Source organism: Patiria miniata, unplaced genomic scaffold (genome assembly GCF_015706575.1).
Source record: "Patiria miniata isolate m_02_andy unplaced genomic scaffold, ASM1570657v1 HiC_scaffold_6, whole genome shotgun sequence".
NCBI classification, from domain to species: domain Eukaryota; kingdom Metazoa; phylum Echinodermata; class Asteroidea; order Valvatida; family Asterinidae; genus Patiria; species Patiria miniata.
The window spans coordinates 602,694-630,275 of NW_024037073.1; the positions used below are offsets into that span (position 1 = coordinate 602,694).

At 39.1% G+C, this 27,582-nt stretch overlaps 2 protein-coding genes across 2 annotated transcripts; both read left to right on the plus strand.

Moving 5' to 3' along the window:
* The first annotated feature begins 12,159 nt into the window (after nt 1–12,159).
* Nucleotides 12,160–14,480, plus strand: LOC119742709. The gene is made up of 4 exons (XM_038218877.1): nt 12,160–12,185; nt 13,077–13,136; nt 13,499–13,594; nt 14,069–14,480. Exons 1-4 carry the CDS (start codon nt 12,160–12,162, stop codon nt 14,214–14,216), a joined length of 330 nt encoding a protein of 109 aa, XP_038074805.1. The 3' UTR covers nt 14,217–14,480.
* Nucleotides 14,481–22,044: 7,564 nt separating this feature from the next.
* Nucleotides 22,045–26,991, plus strand: LOC119742710. Its single transcript, XM_038218878.1, has one exon. The coding sequence runs from the start codon at nt 22,045–22,047 to the stop codon at nt 26,989–26,991; it is 4,947 nt and encodes a 1,648-aa protein (XP_038074806.1).
* The last annotated feature ends 591 nt before the right edge of the window (nt 26,992–27,582 follow it).

Sequence of the window (27,582 nt, forward strand, 5' to 3'; positions counted from 1 at the left end):
CTTTACTGTGTAAGCATACAAAATAGCATGAGTTAAGGTTTTGTTTTCTTTTTATTGATATACATGTAAATATTTTTCGGTGCTAATCAATGTATCACTAAATAAATAGCTGAAATTTTCTTTAACAAAAGACTGATCTTAAGGCTTCTCTCCAAACCAAGATGGCCAGGGCTGTTTTGATCAGATAGCAAATAAATATACAATGGTTGATTTCTGAAATTATTAAACCAGACTCTGACTTCTGATGGTCCTTTGATTTATAATTGTATTTAAAGCCTTTTTCATTCCAAAAAGGTGGTTTTTCTTACAAGTAGAGATTCTTTAAGTGACGTACCTGGTTCACCACAGCAGATCCAGAGGGTTTGGGGCATAGGACCCCTTTTTTTTTTTTTTTTTTTTTAACGTGTTAGTTTGCTTTGTTTGAAGGGGCATGTCTTGTCTGCTTTCCTGTTTCTCCTGCTGGTTACATGTACCAGTATTTATTTACTCTAAAATCACCTCCATTTTTAATGATGAGCTGGTTCCACCACTGCATTATAAACCTTCAAAATAATTGCATTGTTGTATGCTGTCAAATAACAAGTTGGATTACAGTGAAATATTGTTGGAAGAGGGACTGTGGTGATGTCTACCAGATGAGAAAACAAAGGGTCGTGTTCTGTGTTACCTAATTGCCAATGTACATAAAACATATTCTTTAACTCTAAAATATCCTGGGTCAGATTGACCCAGAATCTGAATCCAAATTTGCTCAGTCCTTTTCTGGGCAAAAAAGTACACATTTCAGTCAAAATGACCGAGAAACATGTCTGTTTTACTCCAAAGGGGTCATTTATGACTCAAAAAGGGGTCAATTTTTGACCCAGAAATGGACTGAGCAGACTGAGTATGACCCAGGAGTTTCTAGAGTGTAGGATGTGACAAGCTATAGTGCTGTAGTTTTGAAATTGGAAGTGCCAACGCAAGGCCTCAAACCGGAAAATGTCAGTTTTTAGCATACATACATGTACATGGCAAACTTTGATGAATTGTAAAATAAAAACTGCAGCATATTTTCTGGAGAACTTTTGACATAGTGTTTGTGATGTACTGAACCACACATATGTGCATTAAAAAAGTAGACCCAGTGTTGCTGGAACGAAACTCATTTTACAGCCGGTTTTTGAGTTTCAGCTGACTCGTAGTTCCTTGCTAGATCTAGATGCTTGAACGCATAACGGATGCGATGGGGCGGTGACATTTTTTGCATTCACACAATAGCAGTGATGTTAGCAGATTGTTTTGTTTAGCTTGTATTTGTAAATGTCTGTTGGATAATGAATAGGCAGTGGATGTTTTGCCGGAGACGGCAAACCTTAAGTAAACGTTAGTTTGCCGGATATGCACTGAACATGCGCAGTTACTGTTTTTTTTTTACTTAAACATTTTCCGGTGACAAATTTTAGTCTGGCTCCATGCCAATATTATCGTTGTGACCTCGTATTCACAAGATGGGATTCAGACCATTTTATAATTTCGGACTTTATTTCCCTTTTTAAAAAAATCCTCCAGAGCCACAAATCTGAAAAAGAAAATGTAATACTCTGCAATAAAATGTTTCAGACATGTTAAAATAATAAAAGAAGAATATTCTTATTTATTTGGGGATGGGAAAAAAAACCTTAAAAATGTGGCGGGGATCGGGATCGAACCCGAGTCATCCCGCTCACCAGAGTTTGTGCTTAACCACTACACCAAACGTGCTACACATGTTTTGATGGGAATTTGATACAATATGATCTTATAATTCAGCCCTATCTTAAAGAGTACAGCGCCCTCTGTTGATATGGATTGCCGCCGGCAAACCTTTAGTAAACGTTAGTTTGCCGTCATTACCTCCTGCAAAATATCCACTATCTAATGGGAATACTGTTTTGTATGTAAACGTTTCAGATGAAGTGTTAGGCCTAATTGTATAATTGGTGATTTTTTGACGACTGATGACGATATGGTCACGTCACCATGGTCACGTGGATAATGTATGCAGAGCTGCATGGTGTATCACGTGGATATGTATACAACAAGCCACGTACCGGCCGGGTCTAGGTGTATCCATGGTGTATCGTGGCCCAGGACGGGTGTACCCCCCCCCACATTAATGTGGCTCAAATACTCCACTTTTTACGTGTTGTTAACTATACTGGGATGATATGGGGGGGGGGGGGCATGAAGTCATCACGACATGAATATGATTGATGGGATCTTTGTGTTAACATCTTTCTATTGGAAGATATACACAAACTCACAGACTCACTGAGTGGTGTTTTGTAGGTCAAAAAATAGTGAATGAAAAGAAATCGGAGTACTAGTGTAGGCATGGAGCTATAAAAGTTAAATTGTTCGGAGTATATGACCTGAGGCTGTCATGGCTGTTGTTAGTGCAATCTTTTAGATGGAACTTACTGACTTGCATTTCCTGCATAATGATCTATGTTTCCTACCTACATGTTGCATGCATGTTTGCTATGAACTGACATGATCTATTTTGAATTGGATGGTGTAGTCAGTGAAAATTTATTAATTGAAATTTCATGGAAGTGATTTTGTTGAACATCTTTTCTCCAGATGGTTTGATCGTATTGTGTTATCTTTGAGGAATGTGGTTACTTGGTAGGCCCTTGTCTTTTGTAGCATTTCAGTTGACTCAATATGGTTACAGCGGCATACAACTGTATTGAAATGCCCCAAAGAGTACGTATTAGGTGACTACAAAGTAGGCAGTATTGTTAAAGCAGTCTATGTTAATTATTAATTTTGTGGGTTGCTGTGGTCAATTTATACATATATGATGTGTTGCATTAGATGATCAATTTACAAAGTGGTGTATTAAATTCTTTGGTACATCATTTGTCAGACGTCAGACCCTTATGCTTATTGACGTTCAACATTTAGAAATAGGATGACAACTAAAGTGTTACTACTGCAATGGTATTTTTCACAAATTAAGGATTGACTATAAACAAAATAAAAAAGTCCTTTACAAATACAATAAAGTATTTACAATCTAACCTCCTTTAGCATGATGCCAAAAGTCTGAAGATCTGTATGTTGTATAAAGTGTGGCATGATCGCGTACGGATTCAGATGTGTATGCTGTATGCATTTTTCAACCTGCTTGACCTTTGTGTTCGACACATGTTTTGCATGTGATATTTGCATGCGAGTGCATGTGATCAAGTGGAAGATAACATCAATTACATAACTATGGTGGGGGGAGGGGTGTGTATGCCCTCCACAGACAGATGTTCACGAGTCCTGAGTATGTTCTGGTACAAAATGGTTGAACAATACATATATGGTTTGTCTTCAGTTCTTTCCCCTCCTTTTCAAAAATGTACATACTCCTGAAGCCCACATCGCCCTCCCCCCCCCAAGAGTGTGACTGTAATGTAGTTAAGTCACTTGAAAAAGGCAAATGTCTTTTGATTCTAGTTGATCATGTGTCTTTTAAAATCTTGAGTATTACACAAATCTGCATGTTGTGCAAGACAAAAGGCAATTTTGTGAAGAATTGTATTGCGGTTGTTACACACTAGTTGTTACCCTAACTGTATGCATACTTCATTTACAAATGTATTTTTTCTTCTTATTTTGTTTTCAGAAATGAAGAGTGTCGTGACACCATCCAAGACATCAAGTTCCTTCTGGTCTGTTTTTGTGCAGTTCGTCCAGTGTGTCTGTCCCATTAACCCTGCCCTGTCATCTCATTTCATTCCTTAGTGTGTTCAGTTCATTCCACATTCACTCCAACATTTCATCTCCTAAATATCATATGAATAAAAGTTGTTACATGTGAGCTGAAGTTGTTATATGTGAGCTGAAGTTGTTGTATGTGAGCTGAAGTTGTTATATGTGAGCTGAAGTTGTTTTTTGTGAGCTAAACGTGTTCTGTGTTAAAGCTATTTTGTTCTAAAGTTACAAAGCTGAAGTTGATTGCCAATTCAAAGGCAAAGATTACATGCTGAAGTTGATTGCCAATTCAAAGGCAAAGATTACTTGCTGAAGTTGATTGCCAATTCAAAGGCAAAGATTACATGCTGAAGTTGATTGCCAATTCACAGGCAAAGATTACTTGCTGAAGTTGATTGCCAATTCAAAGGCAAAGATTACTTGCTGAAGTTGATTGCCAATTCTAAGGCAAAGTTTACTTGCTGAAGTTGATTGCCAGATCAAAGGCAAAGATAACTTGCTAAAGTTGATTGCGAATTCAAAGGCAAAGATTACTTGCTGAAGTTGATTGCCAATTCAAAGACAAAGATTACTTGCTGAAGTTGATTGCCAATTCAAAGGCAAAGATTACTTGCTGAAGTTGATTGCCAGATCAAAGGCAAAGATTACTTGCTGAAGTTGATTGCAAATTCAAAGGCAAAGATTACTTGCTGAAGTTGATTGCCAATTCAAAGGCAACGATTACTTTCTGAAGCTGATTGTCAATTCTGAGCTAAAGATTACAAAACTGAAGTTGATTGTCAATTTGTAGCCAAAGATGACAAAGTTGAAATCAGTTAATGTTTTTAAGGTAAACTCAAGACAGTTCCATGACAATGTTCCATGACAATGAGCAAACACGTAGCAAACATATGCAAATCTATCAACTACCACAACAGGAACATATCCAAGATTCGTAAATACATAGACACAAACACATGCCACGCCGCTGTCCGAGCACTTGTACTATCCAGACTCGATTATTGCAACTCTCTTCTCAATGGTATTAATCAGTATGAGGTTGATCGACTCCAACGGCTTCAAAACAATGCCGCTCGTATCACATTATCTCAACCCAAATACACACATGCCTCTCCACTCCTTCAACAATTACATTGGTTACCAGTAAGACAACGCATCAACTTCAAAACAGCAGTTTTCATACACAAAGCACTTCAAAACACAATGCCGCAGTACATAATGGGATCACTCAAGTGGCCTCCGCTCCAGTAACAACCTTAGAGTTCCACGCACATTCAAAAAGGCAGGGGACAGGGCCTTCTCAGTGTCTGGTCCCCGATGCTGGAATTCCTTGTCACACAACATCCGCAACATCAGTTCTCTTGACAACTTTAAGGGCAGACTGAAAACTGATCTGTTTTCTCCACATAATCTGTAAATTGTCTTCTGGAGTTGTCCTTAGTCGCGCATTGTTACTTGCGAAAATGCGCGCTATAAATCGTGTTATTATTATTATTATTATTATTATATCAGGGGATGTGTGGAAACCAAATTTCCAACAAGAATCAAAGTGTGGACAAAATGCAATCCCATTGTGTATCATTGAGTTCATACAAGAACGTACAGGCATGCTTGAGTCTAATGCTGAACATGTGTGTGAATCAGAACCTGTGTACATGTTTGTTCCTGTGGCAGATGTTGAAAGATATGTGAATCGATGGAAGAAGTGGAGAATCAACAAAATGACCAAAAAGAGATTGAAACAGCAGAAAGCAGTGCGAAGGTTGAAGGCCAGTGGGCAAACATGCTGCAGTAGACATCAGGTATTGGATTGTGTTGTAGAGTATATCAAAGAGACAAAGAGGGTATCAAAACCGAACAGAAAGAAAATCAGAAGATGTGAACGAAGACAAGCATTGCATAGGTTGAGGAATGGCAAGGTCATTGAACAGCGTATGAGTAAGGAAGAGAGGAGGAACCATGAGAAAACACAAAAGAGTATGCAGAGTCACACAAAAAGAAGTCTGTCTTATGTTATCAAGAAAATGAAAAAATAAAGAGCAAAGCCAAAAAAGGAAGTCGATCAAACATAAGAATGAACAGGTCTTGTTGAAGAGAAGTAAATGTTCAGATGGACTAAATGGGAATATAGGACGGAAACTTCACAAGAGATGTAGTGTTGAGAAGTCAGCAGTTACGGATGTGAATCGTTCTATAAACGAAGTACAAGTCAAGCAATGTTGGTTGTGTGATCAAGTGGCTAGTGAACACGATCAAGTTGTGAAGTGTGATACTTGTAAAATCTACTATCATGTCAATTGTATGGGATTTGCAAACATTCAGTCTGTGCTTGCAAGCAAATCCGTAGCATGGCTGTGTCTAAAATGTGGGAGGTGAACCTACCATGACTCTTTGTTGTATGATCTTGGCATTCCGACAGATGAGAACAAATTTGAGATGCCATCATCTGAAGTGTACATGGAGGAAGCAGCTGTTGAGTCATGCACTGAATGTGTTTCTAGCTCGCAAGAGCACATTAAAGTTTCAACTGTACATGGAAATGAAGGTGAGGAACAGGCAGGCAATGACAAAATTGAGCATGTAGATAACATGGACTGCAAACATGCATGTTTAAATACAGGTGAAAGATGTTGCATTGTTCAGCAGACTGGAGGTTATTTTTTTCACGCAGCAAGAAAAGTAATGCTGAGATTAGTTGTAGTGAAAAGAATAAGAATGAGGAAAATCAAGACAATGTACAGAGGACAAGAGGTCAGTCTGCAAGGAAAAGTAGAGATGTTAATTGCAAAAGTAGAAGGAAAGAGCGAGTGTTCATACAGAATGAAAAGAACAGTGTTGAGAAAATTAAGTCCAAAAGAAAAGCTGGAGACAACATGGAAGATTTAGCACAAGATTGTGACAAGAAAAAACTCAGAGCCAAAATACATGTATGTACATGTAGTAGTAAACACAGTTGCTCTTGTAAAGACAATCAAAGATTAATGAGACTAAAGAAATCAGATGTATTCAAGGTAGCTTCCACCAAGGTGATCTCAGATTTGCGGAACTGGCTGGAAGACAATGTGTTTGTATGAGCCTGTGTGGAATCCTCTATAGCCGAATTAAGCCGTTAAATATGTGGAGTTGCAAAGACGTGGATTTTGTGTTGAATACTGGGAATGAATTATACAGTTGTTTGTCTCGGAGCTCTACAATGATGAATGAATATTTGTTAATAAGTGAGTTGCCTGATAAGATAGATGCATTTGGTAAATGTTTCCACATGAAGATTGCTGAATCTGTTTCTGGCACTTTTGCAGAAGAAGGACATCTGACTGAGTTCAATATGATTCCGTTGAGTAGGGCAGTAGAGCAGACAATTCAGAAATACTGTGCCTGTTTCATTTGTTTCAAAGGCAACACATTTGCAGTAATTGCTAAAGATGGAATGTATGACATTTTTGATTCACATTCTAGAAATCAGCATGGACATCAGCACAGTGAAGGCAGAAGCTTGCTCAAATGTGTGTCATCATGGCAAGGTGTGTGCAGGTATTGTACTGAACTTGGAAAGTCTATGAATGTCAGTGACAATGAACAGTTTGAAATTACAGGTGTTACTGTCTGGGTAGATGATGTCAGTGTCTGTAATGATGGTGAAACTGTCAGTGGAAGCAGTGAACCATCTTGTAGTAATGTACAAAGAAAAGAACAGAGTGAACGTGATGTAGAAATTATACAATCTTATCAACCAGTCAATTTGAAATTTGTTCCATTAGATTATGACCATAAGATTGCATTGTGTCAAAAATATGGTCTGACAACACTTTGTCTAGATGCTCATGAAATTCCCGTGAGATGTTAGCAGTTGAGTAAACCTGGTTCTATAAAGACAATCCAAGGTGATGGTAACTGTTTCTACAGAGCTATTAGTTATGCTATATCAGGGACTGAAGATAATCATATGTTACTGAGATTGGCAATTGTTCATCATTTGTTGGAGAATGCAGCTTTGTTCAAGGGATATTTACGTGAAGGTTATACAACAGTGGAAGACTATGTAATGAGGGAGCGATTGTGTTGTCATGGTACATGGGCTACTGAGGTCGAAATCATTGTAACAGCACACATGTTGGATGTCGGTATTTATACGTATGATGATGTTAATAAGTGGTATTTATTTTCAAATAGAAATATGTCCAGCCAGTAGTACTGATACCGGTAGTTGTATAAAGTCAGGAATTTATTTGTATCACAAGAATCAAATACATTACGATTTAGTGACAAGTGTACGTGGGTTCAGAAGAAAGGTTCTAGACAATAATGAGAAGCATGATAGAAATTCATCCAAAAACACCAGTGTTGGAAACTTCAAAGAGACGTAAACGTGTAAACTTAAGGATGAGGCAAAAATCTGATACAGACCGTCAAAGAAAAAGATATCAAAGAAAGAAAGATGAACAAAATGAAGAGCATGTACAAAAACACAAAGTAAAGAGTGACTGCAGGGAAAAAAAGGAGTGTGCAAAGAAAGAAAAATACCATAAATGTGTGGAATGCAGACAAGGTGCTATTGAGTATGGCAAAAAAAGATACAGAGAGAATGCAGCAAAAATTACTGGAGTCATGAGGCAAAAATACCATGAGAATAAAGTGTATAAACAACAAAAGATTAATACTGCCAAAAAAAATACCACAATGATATATCATATAGAAATGGTCTTATAAAATCTATGAAAAAGAAGTACCATAGTGATGTATCATATAGAAATGGCCTTATTAAATCTATGAAAGAGAAGTACCACAGTGATGTATCATATAGAAATGATCTCATTAAATCTATGAAAAAGAAGTACCATAGTGATTTATCCTACAGAAATGCTCTTATTAAATCTATTAAAAAGAAGTACTCTTTGAACAAATTATAAAGGATGAAAGTGATAAATTTTCAGAAAGCTAAATATCACAGGGATCAGCGTTATCGTGAGAATATGAAGCAAAGGAATAATCAACGAGCAAATAGAAAGAGATCAAGTCAACGTATTATGAGCAATGTAATAAGAAATTGGAGGCAAGATGTACTATCATCAGGACCTGAATACAATATGTGCAGTTTGTCATAAACTCCTTTTTCGAAAGCAGGTGGTAAAGTGTAATCAAGACAAATATAAATGTGTTGATAGCATATCCGGTAAGTTTTTGCATACATGTGAAGCCAACAGAAACTGTGGTGATACGTGTCGTGTGTCAAAATCAAGTAGATCAAGTTTGTGGATTTGCTTTACATGTCATAGAAAATTGCTTCAGAATAAGATACCAGCAGAAGCTTGTGCAAACAATTTGGCATTGGAAGAGATCCCTGAGGAATTGAGCTGTTTGAATACATTGGAGGAACATCTGATTGCAATTAATGTAGCATTTATGAAAATGATGGCTTTACCCAGAGGAGGTCAGAATGCTGTGCATGGGCCAGTTGTATGTGTACCATCAAATATTTCAGAAACAGTAACATCATTACCTAGATGTGGAAATAACAATCAGTTAATCAAAGTTAAGTTGAAGAGAAAATTGTCATTCAAAGGATATTATCAGTATCAATATGTCAGCAGAGAACATATGTTGAGCGTGCACTACGGTATCTAAAGGAGCATTATGAATCGTATAGTGCAATTGAGATTAACTGTGAATGGGACAATCCTTTGAAAGATGAACATGAAAACCAAGAAGAGGATGAATCTAATAATTCAAGTGAAAGTGATGAAAGCAAGACCAGATCTTGATGAATTTAATGTGATGTGCCTTGCCACATTTTGCTCAGAATACAGGATAATATATAATGCAAACACTAACAAGAAAAACAAATCACCAGTGTATGAACTGGAACATTTCTAAGCAACAAATGTCCAAATTCACTGTTTCTTACACCTATTACCAAGGAAGAGGTTGTTGATTATCTTAACAAAATACCTTCTGGGAAGGCCCCTGGATTTGATGGTTTAAGTTCTTCTGTCATTAAACAAGCACGGTATTCTTTAGCTAAGCCTTTGGCTGACATCTTTAACAAGTGTTTGACAGCTGGAGTTTTTCCCGATGATCTAAAAATAGCCCAAGTAACACCGATATATAAAAAAGGTTGTAAGCATAACATTACCAACTATAGACCCATATCAGTCTTATCTACATTTTCAAAACTATTTGAAAAGCTTATTTACAAACGATTGGTATCTTTTATCACTAAAAATAATATTCTTTCTGAGTCTCAATTTGGATTTAGACAAAATCGTTCAACTGAATTAGCGATATCATATGTAGTTAATAAATTATGTAATGCAATTGATCAAAATAATTTCTCCATAGGCATTTTCTTAGACTTATCAAAAGCATTTGATACTGTAAATCACGATATTCTTATCAGTAAATTAGATCATTATGGAGTGCGGGGAACAGCTTTGGACCTTCTGAAAAGTTATCTGCATAACAGAAACCAGTATGTATCGTTTCAATCTGTAACTTCAACTAGCCGATTCATTACGTGCGGGGTACCTCAGGGTTCCGTATTGGGTCCTCTACTATTTCTTCTTTATATTAATGATATTTGTAATACTTCAGACACTGTAACATTTTGTTTATTTGCAGATGATACAAGTTTGTTGTACACTCACGATAATGTAGATGAAGCAATTAGTAACCTAAATATGGAACTTGAAAAGATCAGTACATGGCTTCTCGCAAATAAATTATCTATTAATGTCGTCAAGTCAAATTATATGATTTTTTGTGCCAATCAGTACAAGTACACACAATCTGTTCCTCTGAATTTAAATAACTCAAGGCTTAATCAGGTTAAGATAACTAAATTTCTGGGTGTAACTATTGATGAAAATCTCACTTGGAAACATCATATTGATGAAGTAGCGACAAAAATATCAAAGAACGTTGGAATAATGAATCGTTTGAAATATTATCTTCCGAGTAAGATTTTATTAACATTGTATAATTCATTTGTTTTACCATACTTAAATTACTCAATCTTGACCTGGGGCAGTTTGCCATCTAAGTGTAACAAATTACTTACTTTACAGAAGCGAGCAGTTCGTTTAATTTCAAATGCTGGCTATCGTGATCATTCTGCTCCGTTATTTGCTAAATTAAATATATTACAATGTAATGACTTATATTACCTTAATTTAGGAAAATTAATGTTTAAATTTAAGCATAATCTACTCTAGTCCTGTTTTGATTCTTGTTTTACCTTAGCATCTAATGTTCATGTATATAACACCCGAAGTAGTGCTAGGGGAAATCTGTTTGTCCAATTTAACAGGACGTCAATGTCAAAAAACAGTGTGATTCATCAAGGCACCTTGTACTGGAATAGTTTAGATGATTCTCTTAAACTGTTACCCTCGCTATCTGTCTTTGTCAAAAATTTAAAAACTCATTTTATCGAGTCATATCCATAAATTGAAATGTTATATGTGCATTAATATTTAGGCCTTGTCTCACACACTTGTCCTGTCTGTCTCCCGTTGTGTTTTGTTTGTCCCTTGTTACAGTACTTTGGTTGTATTTCTGTCCATAGGTAAGGGCACAAAAGCGTCTGCTTAACCTTATACCTAACTGTTGTCATTTAATATTACACTTATTAGTAATCACTGTGTACATAACTGTCATATATATTAATACTGACCTTTCTTAATTTATACATGATTGTACATAATTGTAATGAATGACATCATTGAAATAAATGTTTCCAAACTAGAAAGATGGTTTGGGTCACATACAGAAACGCAGTAAAACTGAACCTGCAGTGATAAGATACCCTGGATTTTCAGAGAGTAAATATCCTGAGAAATATTACCAAAGTATATTGCAGTTGTTTCTTCCATATCGTGTAGATGTGCATTTGAAACCACCTCAGTTTGAAACATTTGCAGAATTTTATAAAAATGGTGCAGTAAATCTTAATGGTCAATTGAAATCTGTGAGGTACATTCTTGAAAGTAACCGCTCCATATATGAACAAAATGTTGATTCTCTTGAAGCGGCAGAACAGTATCTGAAAAAAATTGGTCTTCAGGAAGATGCATGGGCTTTGATTTGTCCTAAGGCTGAGCAAGAGAGACTTGAGTGTGAAGCAGAACGTGAAGAAGTATCAGAGGAAGACAATGAATTTGATATCCCTGATTTGCAAGCTGATGCAATGGTAGAAAAAATATGTAGTATTGAACCACATCCAGCAAAAATATCAAAGCAAGAAGCACTACATTTATTAAGATCATTGAACGTAGAGCAGAGACAGGTCTTTAATAAGATTCGTAATTGGTGCTTACAAAAAATAAATGGGAAAAATCCTGAACCATTTCATGTATTTGTGACAGGTGGAGCTGGAACTGGGAAAAGTGCTTCATATGATAATACAAGTAAACTAACACAAACGTTGAAGCAGCAATGTCGTGGAGGTGTAGCAGTATTTGGTAGAAAGAACAGAACATTTAGCAGACTGACTCTTCCTGTTCAGAATCTAGAGCATATTGCATTTCAGATAATTAGTCAGATGTCATACTGTGTGGCAGTAATTTATCGTCCGGCTTCATATTTGATGAACGAATTTGTTGACTATCTTAAAATTTTGCTGAGTGAACTTCATAAAGTGTCCAATAGATGCATTGTAAAATGGGCGATTTTAATGAAGACATTCTGAAAGACTGTTCACAGATTGAAAAGTTAATGCAAGATTATGGTTATAGACAGTGTGTTAATGATGAAACAACAGAAAACGGCACATTGATTGACCACGTTTATGTCAGAAATATGGATATGGTAGATGCTGCAGTGATTCCGACATATTACAGTTACCATGAAGCAATTTTTATAACTATATAATTTGAGCAATTTTATTGAAGATATTGTCAAACATTATCTTGAAAGATCAAGATTCAAACATCTTCAGAACTCTGCTTGTCAACTTACTAGCAATAGTTTAGTGAATAATCATCATTTGTATCACATAACGTTTTCCCCCCAAAAATTAATGTACGTGTAATTTCAATGTCTAATGAATAACTGTAAAGTATACATGTATATTCCTTTTTTGACCAGCTAAATTTAATCTTTGCATGAAGAGTAGTGGGAGTACAAGCTTCTAAGAGGTGTCATCTTTTCACCTTTTCAGATGAATATTCTGACATCCATTGTGGTTTACTTTTACAAACTAAAACTTGCTTGCTCATTGATCATGTCCACCATCCAAACCTTTAACTCTCATTTTTTAATGAAGCTAGTAGATTCTTATACATGTCGTTCTTGTATCCACTTATTTGTACATAGAAGTCATCAGGCTGAAATCGACATCTCTTCACACAAAGTTATCACCAGTGTGCTTTGCATCAGCATCAGTGTGCATGCCAGTATTCAACATTGTTCAGGTGAGTGAGCTGTAAGGGGTGAGGGTGGGGTGGGTAGTATACATGTAGCTCAAGACTCTTTCTTTCAAAAGACTTGCTAGCTTTTGTATAGTTTCTTTGAGTACTGAATCTAAACTCAATGAATGGGAGATTTGCTCTAAAAAACAACAACATTTGAATGATATCTCTGTGATTTGTGTGGTTCCGAGAAGAACCAGTTTTCTCAGAACCACACAATTCAAAAGAAATATCAATCACATAGTGTTTCTGCATAAATCCAATTCATTTATCATGTCCATTATCCAAACCTTTAACTCTCATTTTTTAATGAAGCTAATAGATTCTCATACATGTCGTTCTTGTTTCCACTCGATTGTACATAGAAGTCATCAGGCTGAAATCGACATCTTTTCTCAAAGTTATCACCAGTGTGCTTTGCATCAGTATCAGTGTGCATGCCAGTATTCAACATTGTTCTGGTGAGTGAGCTTGTTTTTTTAAGGGGGGGTGGTGGTGGTATTGGAGATTAAACATGTAGATCAAGACTCTTTCTTTAAAAGACTTGCTAGCTTCTGTGTATAGTTTCTTTGAGTACTGACTAAACTCAATGAATGAGAGGTTTGCGCTATAATCAAACACCATGTGAATGATATCTCTTTGTGATTTGTGTGATTCTGAGAAGAACCAGTTTTCTCAGAACCACACAATTCAAATGAGATATCAATCACATGGTGTTTCTGCATAACTCGCATTCATTGATCATGTCCACCATGCAAACCTTTAACTCTTCCTGCAAATATTGTACTTGAAGTGCAAGTGGCAGCTTTTAAAGTGATTGTGTCCAGTAGGTGCTAAAAATTTGGCAAGTGATATTTGATATGCTTTTTTTTAGCAGACATGATTTTAGTATGGTACTTTTTCCAATGAACCATTTCGCATTTTATTCTATTCAGGGACGCAAATTCTGTAGCCCATGAAATGAAGCTATGCCAACCTATCTGCTTCCACACTGTCGGCAACATTCTTCCATCACACATTTCCAGCTATACGGAGTTACTTGGTGATTCTACAATCTCAGCCAGTATTAAGAACCCAAATTGACTTCTGCTGTTACAAGCTACATGTGTATCATTCTCTCACATATGAACAACCGTGAAATGTACACAAAGACTGCTTGCATGTCCAAAAGAACACTCATAACAAACCCATCACGGTGGTGCGGGGAACATTGTTATTTTGCATTCCATGCAGTGACAGACCTTGTTGGCTTCATGAGATAATTCGTGACTGCTAGTGACATAAGCCTAAATGTTTATGTAAAGTCTGGCAATTGATATGTGAATAGCAATTATCTTCAAGTTTTTCATCTTGTCATCTTGTCACTCTATAAATAACGGGTCCAAATTTAGACATGCTTTATGTATGGATGCAAAATATTTTCTTTAACCTTTTGCAGTTTCAAATTATAGAACTGGTGGATCTTAGTACTTTAAACATAATGTTTTTTGTTATTCTGACTTGATTGTCTACTTACATGACAAATAACATGGCTCGCCATGTAACAGGGACACCAACACATTATACGTGTGACGCAAAAAAAATGTTGCAACCTGACGCCACTTTGGCAGTTGTAGAGAGTCTATAGAGAGTCAAGAACATTTTCTTAGTATTTCAGTATTTTCTAACACAATTGAAAACGTTCCTTAGTCCCAGATTCATGTAATCATAACTTTACGAAGTAAACGAATTTCAAACTTTTTACTGTCGTGCAGATATTTATGACCACATAAACCAGTGATTTCACTTGTAACAAGCACACAAATTTGTCGTTGTCACTGCCCATTTTTTCATCATGGGTGAAGAAGATAAATTTGATTTGTACGATTCTTGTTTTAAATCACTAGGACAAACCATAACCACATACTTAAAGTGTACAGAGTGCAGAAAAAGGTATACACTGTACATGTATGCGGAATGTTGTCTTTACATTACATGAAGATGTAGCCAATCTCATTCATACAATACCATAAGTCTTGTCTGCAGTTTGAAATCTGTACAATACTATAGTTTTAGACTAAAGATAATTCTTTTGACAAACAAAATATTTGAGATTACTTTTTCAATTACAGATTAGTTATGTTATCAATTATTATTAACATTTTAACAACTAAAGTGTCATTTTTGTAAGAAATATTCTCAATTAATTGTTAGTTGAAATGTAATTCGTTTTCCTGAAAATGTTTACCGTTCATGTCATTCATCAAAGCTCATTTTCAATAAACATTTCTGACGAAACTTTTATACACCATTTCAAAGATGTCAAACTTTCTTCCCATTAGTGTTTCTCAGATACCGCGTTGAGAAGGGTCGGGGCACAATTAGACACATTGTCTTCATTGGGCAAATTGATAGTGCATCTCCATTTTTTGTAATTGCGAGAGCGGCACTTGCTTTTGGTGGCCAGTTCAGCGTCTGTTTTATTCGCGTGAAAAGCACTATTATTTTCAGGAGTCAGTTTCCTTCTTCAGGAGAGCCACAATTTCAATGTTGTGAGCGGTCGACTAATTAAGCTTTCGAGGAGCAGTTGTCCATCTTGAGAAGATCTACAGAGGGGTACTTGTCATTTTGAGGGCCAATTTTGCATTTAATACAAAACAAAAGGCAAACTCTGTATCGCGATCACCTGTTTGGGGGTTTATTACACTGTCAATCAATCGATGAAATTCTGTAAAGAGAATCGCCCCCAATCATGTGAATATTTATACCATACACCGTTTACGATGTTCACCAGTCACAACTCGTGATGAGATATGCACTTGGCCTGGCAGTAAAACAGTGGCACAATACAATCAAAACGGCCAAAAGTGAAATTACAGTGTGCTAGCTAGATAAAGTGCCGATATGCACACTCACTATGCATGTGCATATACATGTAGTCCTCTTGTTTTTTTTTTTCAAGACGACAGTTTGGGCAGTTATACGTAAGCTATGTACATGTACGTTCGTGGTATACAGGTAATTGTACCTGAAGTCCTGATAAAACACGCCCTCACGACCACGTGCATGTGTGGTGTATGGGAAGCAGGCGATGCCGAATCTGGTCAATGTATACATGCACACACAAGGCATCTTTTAGTCTCTCTGCTGCAACTTGCGCAAGGATATTTTTTTGCCGACGCCGTGTCAACTGTGTGAACAATTTGACAAGCTGGGAACTTGGCACTGTTGAGGCAAATGTTTACGCTATCATTTAATGGGTAATTCAAGATTATATCTGTGCGGATTGATTTGTTAGTAATTTTTGAAAAAAGGAAAGGTCTTTTCAACGGAACTTCCGGTCTGATGACGCCATACGCCTAAAACTTCGCACACGTCTTAAGTGGGTCAAGGTCATCATATACACCAATATTTGGGCGATTCCGACAAACTTCGCCACAGACATCTATTCAAAATTCACTTTTGAAAATTTTCAACCTGTCGCTAGAGGGCGCTCGAAGATTGCATGACGTCATCGGTAGATGATTTAAAGAATACTATCAGCCAAGAGACTAACACCGTTGCAAGCAAGTTCATATCTATTACCACTTTTAAATAATAAGCCACTTCCGGTTTCGGCCTCTTTCGACCGGAAGCAAGGGTCACGTGATTGCACGCACACTGAATGAAATAAAGACCTCAACCTACTCTACCACTGGCCGGCAACAGAATGCTGCGGACGCGTACGGTTGATTTCTTGTGCATTTTTTAATATTAAAAGTGTCACAATTTAATTGCCTATAAATAAATACCGGATGACGTCATCATGACGTCACCATCACGTCACCATCACACAATGTTGTTTGATTTAGGGTCTTTGCTTGAACAAAGAGTGGTGTAAATGAATAACTGGCAAACAGTCGAAAATGCCCTTTGAAAATCGACAATTTTGTTTTTATTTCTGTGTACAAAGTCTATGGGCAAAATTAAATATTCAAAATTCTATAATAAATTAGTCGATGACGTCACCATGACATCAATCTTCGGGACACATCTTTGCTATAGGGACTATGCTTATGCCAACTTTGAATGATGTCTGACAAAGATTAATACCCAAAGTGCTGCAGAGAAAAATCGTATACAAAGTCTATGGGATTTTTGGCGCCAAAAAGAAAAGCCAAAAAACCTAGAGGTTGTAGGAACAACCACACGGTGTTGGGCCATGGATTACCGCAGACTTTGCCACACACATCAACTCAAAATATGCATGTTTTAATCCATGTTTGAATTTTTCAACATGCCGCCAGAGGGCGCTCTAACATTTGATGACGTCACCTGTAAAATTTTTGTACAGTACTGCTTTGCAGACACTCACATCTTTGAAAGCAAGTTCGCATCTTCTGCCAATTTCAAATAATAAGGCACTTCCGGTTTCGACCGGAAGGAAGGGTCAAGTGATTTTGCACTTAATACCAAAAATGAAGACCCTGCAATATTGTATCGATTGCTATACAAAACAAAATCAAATCTGAAGCAGTTGATTTTATATTGATTTTCAAAGATTAAATCTAGAAATCTTTGATTGCTTGTAATATGATACTTGATGACGTCATTGTGACGTCATTACCAGAAAGTTGAAGAGCTATTTTAACTGTGCTATAGTTAGCCAAATCTTGATTATTTCTATCACGGTTGATTTTTTAGCAATTTTTGAAGGTTTAAAGGTCTTTTTATTGTAACTTCCGGTCTGATGACGTAATCATTTTTTTTCGCGCACAGGTGTTGTCTGCATTATGGTCATCATGTACATTAATTTTGAAGCGATTACCGCAAACTTCGCCACAGACATCAAGTGAAAATGCGTTTTTCGCGTTTTTTAACCTGCCGCTAGGGGGCGCTCCAACTCTTCATGACGTCACCCGTTTTTTTTTTAAAGGTCAATCCAGGCAGACACCAACACCGTTGAAAGCAAGTTCATATCTTTTTCCACTTTCAAATTATTAGGCACTTCCGGTTTCGACCGGAAGGAAGGGTCACGTGATTTTACGCGCACAGGATGAAAGGAAGAGCATGTATTATCATGTCGATTCCCGCAAAATTCAAGTTCCGGTCTCTCACGGTTAATTTTATATTGAATTTCAAAGATTAAATTTATTATTTTTTGAAGTGACGTCACGTGACCCATGATGACGTCATGATGATGTAGTTGCAAAAAAGCACATCTTCAGTGGGTTGTGCATTCATGTATTGACAATTGAAGTTCATATATGTTTTCGTTTTGACAAAAAAAAAAATAGTAAATTCTTACAATAACAATAGGTGTTGGGCTGAGGCCCAACACCTAAAAATCAGAACAAAAAGAAAGGCTTTTTCGCAAATTTTGCGAAAAAGCCAAAAAACTAGAGCTCTGTGTCTGTTTCCAACAGAACATACGGCTTTTCCCCATTATGTTTTTTTTTTAATTGAGGTCATGTTTTTCTGTTTTGTGCAAAACTGTGTGCATTTAAGTTTTGTCTAACAACCTCATTCAAAAAGAATTTGGATTTTGGAATATTGCGTTTGTGAGATACGACAAAAGTCTTCAAAATTTTTAAAAATATATATATAATCACAAGATGACGTCATGATGACGTCACCTCAATTTGTATTTGTAACACATCCCGGCGTACCCCCATACCAAGTTTCAACCCCATCTGACTTACTGTTCATGAGATATATAGGGACTTAAAATAAACAAGTTAACAATGACGTCACATGTCTAATGATGACGTCATCGTAACAATACTCGACAGTGCTCATTATGTTATTGTGGTTTTAGTCTGTACCAAGTTTGAAAACAATCGGATTAATAAAAGTGTTAAATTTTGTAAGCAGAATATAACGAATGCCACGTGATGTGAGTTCCACTAATCAATTGACAAGGATCCGTATGTCGGTTATATAATACTTGATATTTTGACTCTTGGGTATATTTGTAATCGAACAAAATTTAGTCTGATTTCTCTTTCCTTCACATACTAATTCCCGGCTGAAGTTGAGAACCTCTCAGCAAGATCGATAACAGTGTTGTATAGAAAAACGTGTACAAAACCTATGGGGAAAACTTAAATGTTCAAGAATCAATAAAAAATTAGGTGATGACGTCATAATGACGTCATATTCTTGGCATAATTTTGTATGAGGGTCTTCCTTTGCTGTAACTTTGATGACGATTCCAGATCATCAAGTTATAAAAATGGTGGCTTGAAACGTGTACAAAGTCAATGGGCTAAAAATCCCACTGCAGAAAAACTGCACCTTTAAAATACATGATTTGCCTTGAAACTGAAACATTTTTTATAAAATATCACTTGATATTCTGACTCTTGGGAATATTTTCAATCAAATGACAGAGCGTAAAAAATACGATTTCTCTTTCCATCTCATAGTAATTCTCGGCTGAAGTGCAGAACTATATATATCAGTGTTGTATAGGAAAAAAAAATAATAAGAAATAACAGGGTGACGTCATCATAACGTCATAAATTTGGCATCAATTTTCTATCAGGGTCTTTGTTGTCTATAACACTGAGGACGATTCAAGATTGCTAAGTTAGGAAAATGGTGCCTTGAAAACATGTACATGTTCAAAGTCGACGGACTAAAAAACCCCATGTAGAAACAACTGCACCTTTAAATTCAAGTCCCGTGATATGCGTGTAACCTGAAAAATGAAATATTACTTGATATTTTGACTCTTGGGTATATTTGTAATCGAACAAAAGGAAAACTTTAGTCTGATTTCTCCATCCTTCACATACTAATTCCCGGCTGAAGTTGAGGAACATCTCAGCAAGATCAATAACAGTATAGAAAAACGTTTACAAAACCTATGGGAAAAACTTAAATTTTCAAAAATCAATAAAAAATTAGGTGATGACGTCATAATGACGTCATAGTCTTGGCATAATTTTTGTATGAGGGTCTTCCTTGACTGTAACTTTGATGACGATTCCAGATCGCCAAGTTATAAAAATGGTGGCTTGAAAACGTCTACAAAGTCAATGGGCTAAAAAATCCCACTGCAGAAAAACTGCACCTTTAAATATGTGATTTGCCTTTAAACTGAAACATTTTTATAAAATATAACTTGATATTCTGACTCTTGGGAATATTTTGAATCAAATGACAGCGCGAAAAAAATACGATTTCTCTGTCCTTCTCATAGTAATTACGGCCCTCTCGATGCGTATCGTTTTCTAAAGGTTCATTGTATACACGGTTGTGTAATTATCTAGACCAACCTTGTTTGATGCTGAGGATTCTGTGTTTATTACCGGAAGCCGTTTCCGCGCGGACACGGTGCCGCACCGTTTCATATCCATTCGTGAATGTTTATGGCTGCGATGGTCGTCAAGATGGTCCTTTTGCTCCACAAGCTATTTTGTAAAAATTTGCAACTGTAATTACAAGGGGGATACCCATTGGTTGTTACGTTACCCGCTTCCAGCGTTAGCTCCACCTATATTGTAAGATTGAACAAATCAGAAACGTTTCTGCTTTCGTTACTCGTTCATGATTGGCTAGACTTCCTATGACGTCAGTCTGTTCGCGGTCTGCGGCTGCTTTGCAGCTGAGGTGAGCGAGTGGCGTTTTGTACTCAGTGATATACGTCTGTTCACGACCATTATGTCCGTTTGGTCGATTACGTCCGACAACAGATTTTGACGAGCAATGGCCAATTATGTCCGACCCATTATGTCCGACGTCCGATTATGTCCGACCCATTGTGTCCGACGGCCGATTATGTCCGACCCATTGTGTCCGACGATGGGATACGTCCAACCTATTGTATTTAGATGGTCGATTACGCCGGATTCATTTGGTTGTGTACTGACATTATTAAATCTTTGGATTGTAACTGCAGATATTTGGCTATAGAGCCGTCGCAGATTTCTAATTTGAAAAGTTACTATTGGTAGACGAGTAATTTCTAACTTTTCAAAATGGCTGCCATTGCTTGTTAATACACCTATATATATATTTTTCAAAACATAATCGGCCGTCGGACACAATGGGGCGGACATAATCGACCGTCGGACACAATTCTGGTTAAAATAAGAGCATTTTGGCATTAGGACACGAGAACAAAGGAAGTACCCCTGTAACTGATGACGGTGCTTCGTTATAGCGCCCTCAAGCGACCAGAAGTTTTACCGCGCTTAAGTTCATCACGCGTTGTGTCTCAGAATTACAGTCATTAAATTCAGTCAAACATGAAGACACAGAGGCATGGAGGTAATATAAATTGTACCCTTTATGATTGTTTAAATGTTTAATAGAAATATAAGATAGTTATAATTCATTGTAAGGCCAAACTTTGCTATAAGAAATGAAACTTAAACACAATAATCGTACATGCATTATAGATCCTGCCCAATGTTTATTGTAGCGATGTACATGTACACATGTGATTCCATAGGTTTACAAGTTCAATTGATTAATTATTCGAGTGCTGATCAAGAATTATTTGACTAATTTCTTTCTATAAATTCTGTGATTGTCTAAGGACAGGATACATGTTGCAATTCGTCGCTGACACATATTCATTCATATTGTTCATGTTAATCTGCCATACCACATGTGTGTTTACAAGTGTACTGTGCATGTACATGTAAGTTAAGGTCAGCCTGATAATGTGACTGGTTCAAACTAGGGTTTCTCATTAGGGTTTTCTCATGTACTTAACTGCGGTTCCTTTTGTGTTTTTCAATATAGTTTTCACGGAGTGAGTTATAACATGGAGGATTAATGGAACACCTAAAATTAAACACTTGACACTTCAGTGAAATACATGTACTGTGACTAGTGTGAGTCTACAAGTTACTTGCGATCTGAGATACAGCGACAGTGAAAACTCCTCCACACTATATTTGATGCTCCAACTCCCTGCTGAATATACTGCGACCTCAAGATGACTGAGGAGACAGCGAGGGAGTCAAAGCAAACGGAGAAGGGAATCCAGTGGCATGCGGACGTGAAACGGAAGGAATTCCGAAGCAGCTTGACATCATGGCGGAGAACTGCGAACAAATTGAGAACTCTGCTTTGCGATGAAGAGGAAACTTCAAATGTCAAGCTACAAAGAGACGCGTCACAACAGGCTATGGACAAAGCCATCGAAATCCAAGAAACTCTTGCCAAGTTTCTGTCGACATCGAATCTGCCCGATGACAGCACCGAACAGCTTGAGAATGCTGAAGTAGAACATGCCGCTCTAATGAGACTAACCCATGAGCGGATACTTGCGTTGAGAGGAGATATTGCTTCATCAGCTGCTTCCCTCAAATCTAGTTCAGCCAGAAGCAAATGTCAACAGTGGGTTAACTTACCTGCACCTGACAGTGAACCTGCAATTGAGAACGATTGCACCGAGACAACAAATCAGGAAATGGACTCACCGAATCCAACTCCTGAGAATGAATCCAGCCCTTCACCCCCGAACACCGACCCACTGACCACCCCTACAGAGAACGGACAGTTCACATCGCCAACTTGCGACATGAAATCACCGACAGACGACGCAATTAAAACTCTAACAGGAAGCCTGCTGGAGCAATTGAAAATGAACCGATTGCCCCCACCTGAACCAATCGTCTTCTCCGGTGATCCCATGCAGTATATCACATGGAAACAAGGCTACGACATTCTCATCGAGCACCGTGGTATACACGTACCCCCAGCCGAACGTTTCTTCTACCTGAAGAAATATCTCAAGGGCGAGGCACTAGACCTGGTGCGTGGCTTCTCCCTTGTCAACGATGAATCCGCATACAAAGAAGCGAAGAGGGCTCTTGACAAACGATACGGTGATCCCTTCATAGTGTCCAATGCATTTCGAGACAAGCTGGACTCATGGCCGACTGTGGCCCCCAAAGATGCATTCGGACTGAGACGACTATCGGACTTCCTCCGCCAGTGCCAAACAGCCATGGAGAAGAACGGTAACCTCAACCATCTCAATGACGAGAGAGAAAACAGAAAGATTTTGGCTAAACTACCAGATTGGTTGATCGGGAGGTGGGGACGAACCGTTGCCAACTGGAAGGAGAAGAATGGAAGCTACCCACCCTTTCAAACATTTGCCTCCTTTGTAGAAAAGGAAGCTAACATCGCCTGTGATCCTGTAACGTCTGTCCACAGTCTAAGGGAAGAACGGTATGACAGGAAGAAATCACATGCTGGTGCAAGGTCATTTTCAACTAGCGTGTCAACTGATAGACCCCCCAAGCAACAACCTGAGTACAAGGCCCGCCCCCAAACCTGTGTGCTGTGCAAGAAATTGCACAACCTGGACAACTGTGAAGTGTTTGCAGCAAAGACCCTTCAAGATCGAAAGGTCTACATCAAAGAAAGGGGTCTCTGCTTTGGATGTCTTCGACCAGGCCACAGATCAAAGGATTGCCGCAGAAGAAGTGTGTGTGCAGTTTGCATGAAGCGACATCCAACCCTGCTGCATGGTGACAGGTACCAGACTGACCAACCAACCGTGAACTTAGAGAAACCTGAGAACCACACCTCACTAAGCTCACACACTACTAGTGTTTGCCATCTCAACTCAAACAAGGACATTGCGAAGAGTACCATGGTAGTCCCAGTTTGGTTGTCACATCGATCAGCACCTGACGAGAGAATGGTCTATGCTCTTCTCGATACCCAATCAGATACATCGTTCATCCTTGAGTCCACCAAGACTGCGATGGGACTGAAAGGTGTCAAGGTAAACCTCTTCCTCTCTACAATGACCAGCAAAGACGAAAGAATCCCCAGTGAGAGAATAGAAGGACTTGCTGTTCGTGCTCACAACAGCGATAAGAAAATCCCCCTCCCTGCGACCTACTCAAGAAACATCATGCCTGCGAACAGAAGTCACATCCCTAATCCTGATATGGCAAGCTCACATGCACATCTCTCTCGACTACAGGAGCACCTGCTTCCAGTGCAGCCATGTGAGATCGGTCTTCTTATTGGATATGACTGCACGAAAGCCTTGGCCCCACGGGAAGTTATCCCACCAATTGATGACGGGCCTTATGGTCTGAAAACAGACTTGGGATGGAGCATTGTTGGTGTGATGAAGCCTGATGAGTACGAGAGCTGTGTAGATGACAAGATCGGCTTCAGTCATCGTTTGACAGCCTGCGAACTTCCAGCAGACCTGACCCACAACTGCGAAACTACAAAGAGTCAAGTAGTGTTCACCCAAGGTATAACAGCAAAGGAGGAAATAAGCCCCCTTCAAGTTACACGCTTGCTGGAAGCTGACTTCTGTGAAGCAAGGGATGACAACTCATCATTTTCACAGAATGATGTCCGGTTTCTGAGCATTATGAAGGAGACCATCCACCTCACAGAAGATGGCCACTATGAGACAGCATTGCCTTTCAAGAACGGTGAACCCAACCTACCAAACAACAAGTTCATGGCGAGCAAGAGACTTGGACACCTTAGAAGCAAATTTGAACGAGATAGAGAGTACCAGCAGAAGTATTCCAAGCTCATGGACGCACTCATTGCTGACGGGTATGCTGAGCCAGTGCCCAACATCGTTCACCGTGATAGTCCCGCTTGGTACATCCCACATCATGGAGTCCAGCAACCTAACAAGCTGAGAGTTGTTTTTGACTGCAGTGCGCAGTACAAGGACGAATCGCTCAACTCTCACCTGCTTACAGGACCAGATCTGACAAATAAACTGGTAGGAGTGCTCTGCAGATTCAGACAAGAAAAGATCGCATTCATGTGTGATGTTAAGGAGATGTTTCACCAGTTCAGGGTCATTGACAACCATAGAGATTACTTGAGGTTCCTTTGGTGGCCGAAGGGAAACTATCATCAACCGCCAGGTGAATTCCGCATGAAGGTACATCTGTTTGGGGCAGGGTCTTCCCCCGGATGTTCCAACTTCGCACTCAAGCAACTAGCCAGAGATCATGTGTCAGAGTTCGGCAGAGAAGTGACGGATTTTATACTTCATGTCTTCTATGTTGATGATGGGCTAAGGTCTGTCAAGTCTGAGAAGGAAGCCATTGACATGATATCCGGAACCAGACAACTCTGTAAGAAGGGAGGTCTCCATCTACACAAATTTGTCTCAAATTCGAGGGAGGTACTCAATTCAGTACCGGCTGAGGATCGAGCAAAGGGCATCAGAGAGGTCAATCTCCTTCATGACGATCTTCCAATAGAGAGAGCACTGGGAGTGCAATGGTGCATCGAGTCAGACTCATTCAACTTCAGGATCACGCTTCAAGACAAACCCCTTACCAGAAGAGGCATACTATCCACCGTCATGTCAGTCTACGACCCGCTGGGCTTACTAGCACCTGTCGTGCTGGTTGGCAAAGAAATCCTGCAGGAACTGTGTAGAGAGTCTGCCGGGTGGGACGACCCACTTACAGAGGCGCTGAGGGTGAGATGGGAAAGGTGGAGAAATGACATGGGAAATTTGCAGTCACTGTCCATAAAGAGATGCTACAAACCTGCTGACTTCGGTGAGGTACAGACGGCCCAGCTGCATCACTTCTCGGATGCCAGCACTTGCGGTTACGGCCAGTGTTCCTACTTGAGACTTACCAATTCCGAGGGAAGAGTACACTGCACGTTAGTGATGGGGAAGTCTAGAGTTGCACCACTGAAGCCTGTGACGATACCTCGCCTCGAATTGACTGCCGCCGTAGTCTCCGTCAGAGTCAGCTCATTCCTGAAGAAGGAACTTAATCTCAACTATGAGGAGTTCTTTTGGACAGATAGTAGTGTGGTTTTGGGATACATTGGCAATGATTCAAAGCGTTTCCACGTTTTCGTCGCCAACAGAATCAGGCTGATCAGGGATGTATCCTCTCCTTCACAATGGCGTCATGTTGACACAAAGGATAATCCGGCTGATGCAGCATCCCGGGGCTTGACAGTACGCCAACTCATTGAGACACCGCTGTGGCTTGCCGGACCAGAAATGCTGTGGAGGGAGAAAATTCCAAGGTGCGATGATCAGTCGAGCTTCAAGGTGAGACAAGACGACCCAGAGGTGAAGAAGAGTCAAGCTCTTGCGACCAGTACCAACCAACCTGTCTTCGAGTTGGAGCGCTTGAACCGCTTCTCCAACTGGTACCATGCAAAAAGAGCAGTCGCAAATTGTCTGCGCTTCATCTCTCACCTGAAGAGACGTTGTGTGGTGAAGCATCGTCCACCAGTTGTAAATGCAGCCCCAGTACCACCTGTTGAAAAAACAGTCACGGTTGAAGATCTGCATCAGGCCGAGTTGCTGATACTAAAGCAACTGCAGAAGGAGTCCTTTGCTGATGAGATTTCTATCCTCGAATCCCTGAGAAATGATGGTGAAACCGAAAGACAAACCAGACGCCGTGTGAAGAATGCCAGCCATCTCCAACGCTTGGATCCCTTTCTTGACAAAGATGGAATGCTGAGAGTGGGAGGCCGCATAAGAAGATCCGACGAGTCCTTTGAAACCAAACACCCAGCGATTCTACCCCAAAGGCATCATCTGACGGAGTTGGTGATCAGCCATTATCACCAGCAGACCGCCCACCAAGGACGAGGGATGACGCTCAACTTGCTGAGAGCAAGCGGCTTTTGGGTAATAGGAGGTAATAGCGCAGTCTCCAGAATCATCAGAGGGTGCATAACCTGCCACAGACTTCGCAGCTCAGCACAGACACAGAAGATGGCAGATCTGCCCCATGATAGGATCACACCAGCACCACCGTTCACTTATTGTGGAATGGACTGTTTCGGGCCGTTTCTGATCAAGGAGGGTAGAAAGGAGATGAAAAGGAAACTTCCAGCGAGAGGACTTGTATTCGACAAAGCGATGGAGGAGGGTGCAACATCTCATCAATGAGTTCTGGACGCGTTGGAGGAGAGAGTTTCTACAGAGTCTGCAAGCTCGCCAAAAGTGGACCCAACCCCAGAGAGAGGCCAGCGTCGGAGATGTTGTGATCGTGAAGGATGAGGACACACCACGAAATCATTGGTCACTAGCGCGGATCGAAGAAGTCTACCCATCTGACGACAAGCATGTCCGCAAGGTGAAACTGGCAATGGGTGACGCACAGATCGACAACCAGGGAAAGCGCATCAAGCCTCTCCGATTTCTGGAGCGCCCAATCCACAAACTGGTTCTTATTCTCCCAGCAGAGCCTTAAAGAGACTAAGGTATGTGCATTCAGGAGACTGAGGAAATCCCCACCGGATGAGCCATGACTGTTAAATTTAAGACATTAGATTCAATTGGTGATTTGAAACCGATAATTGACCCAATTTGATGATGTTTGAAACTGTGTTAACTCGAGAATTGTGTGAAAATTTATTGTTCAGATGATTCAAGTTGAAAACATGATTCTTTGGAATTCAGCATTGATTATCTGTTAAAAGTTGTTTGGAGTTTGTTGATCTACACTTAGACAGGGCAAAATTTAATACCAGAGTGCCC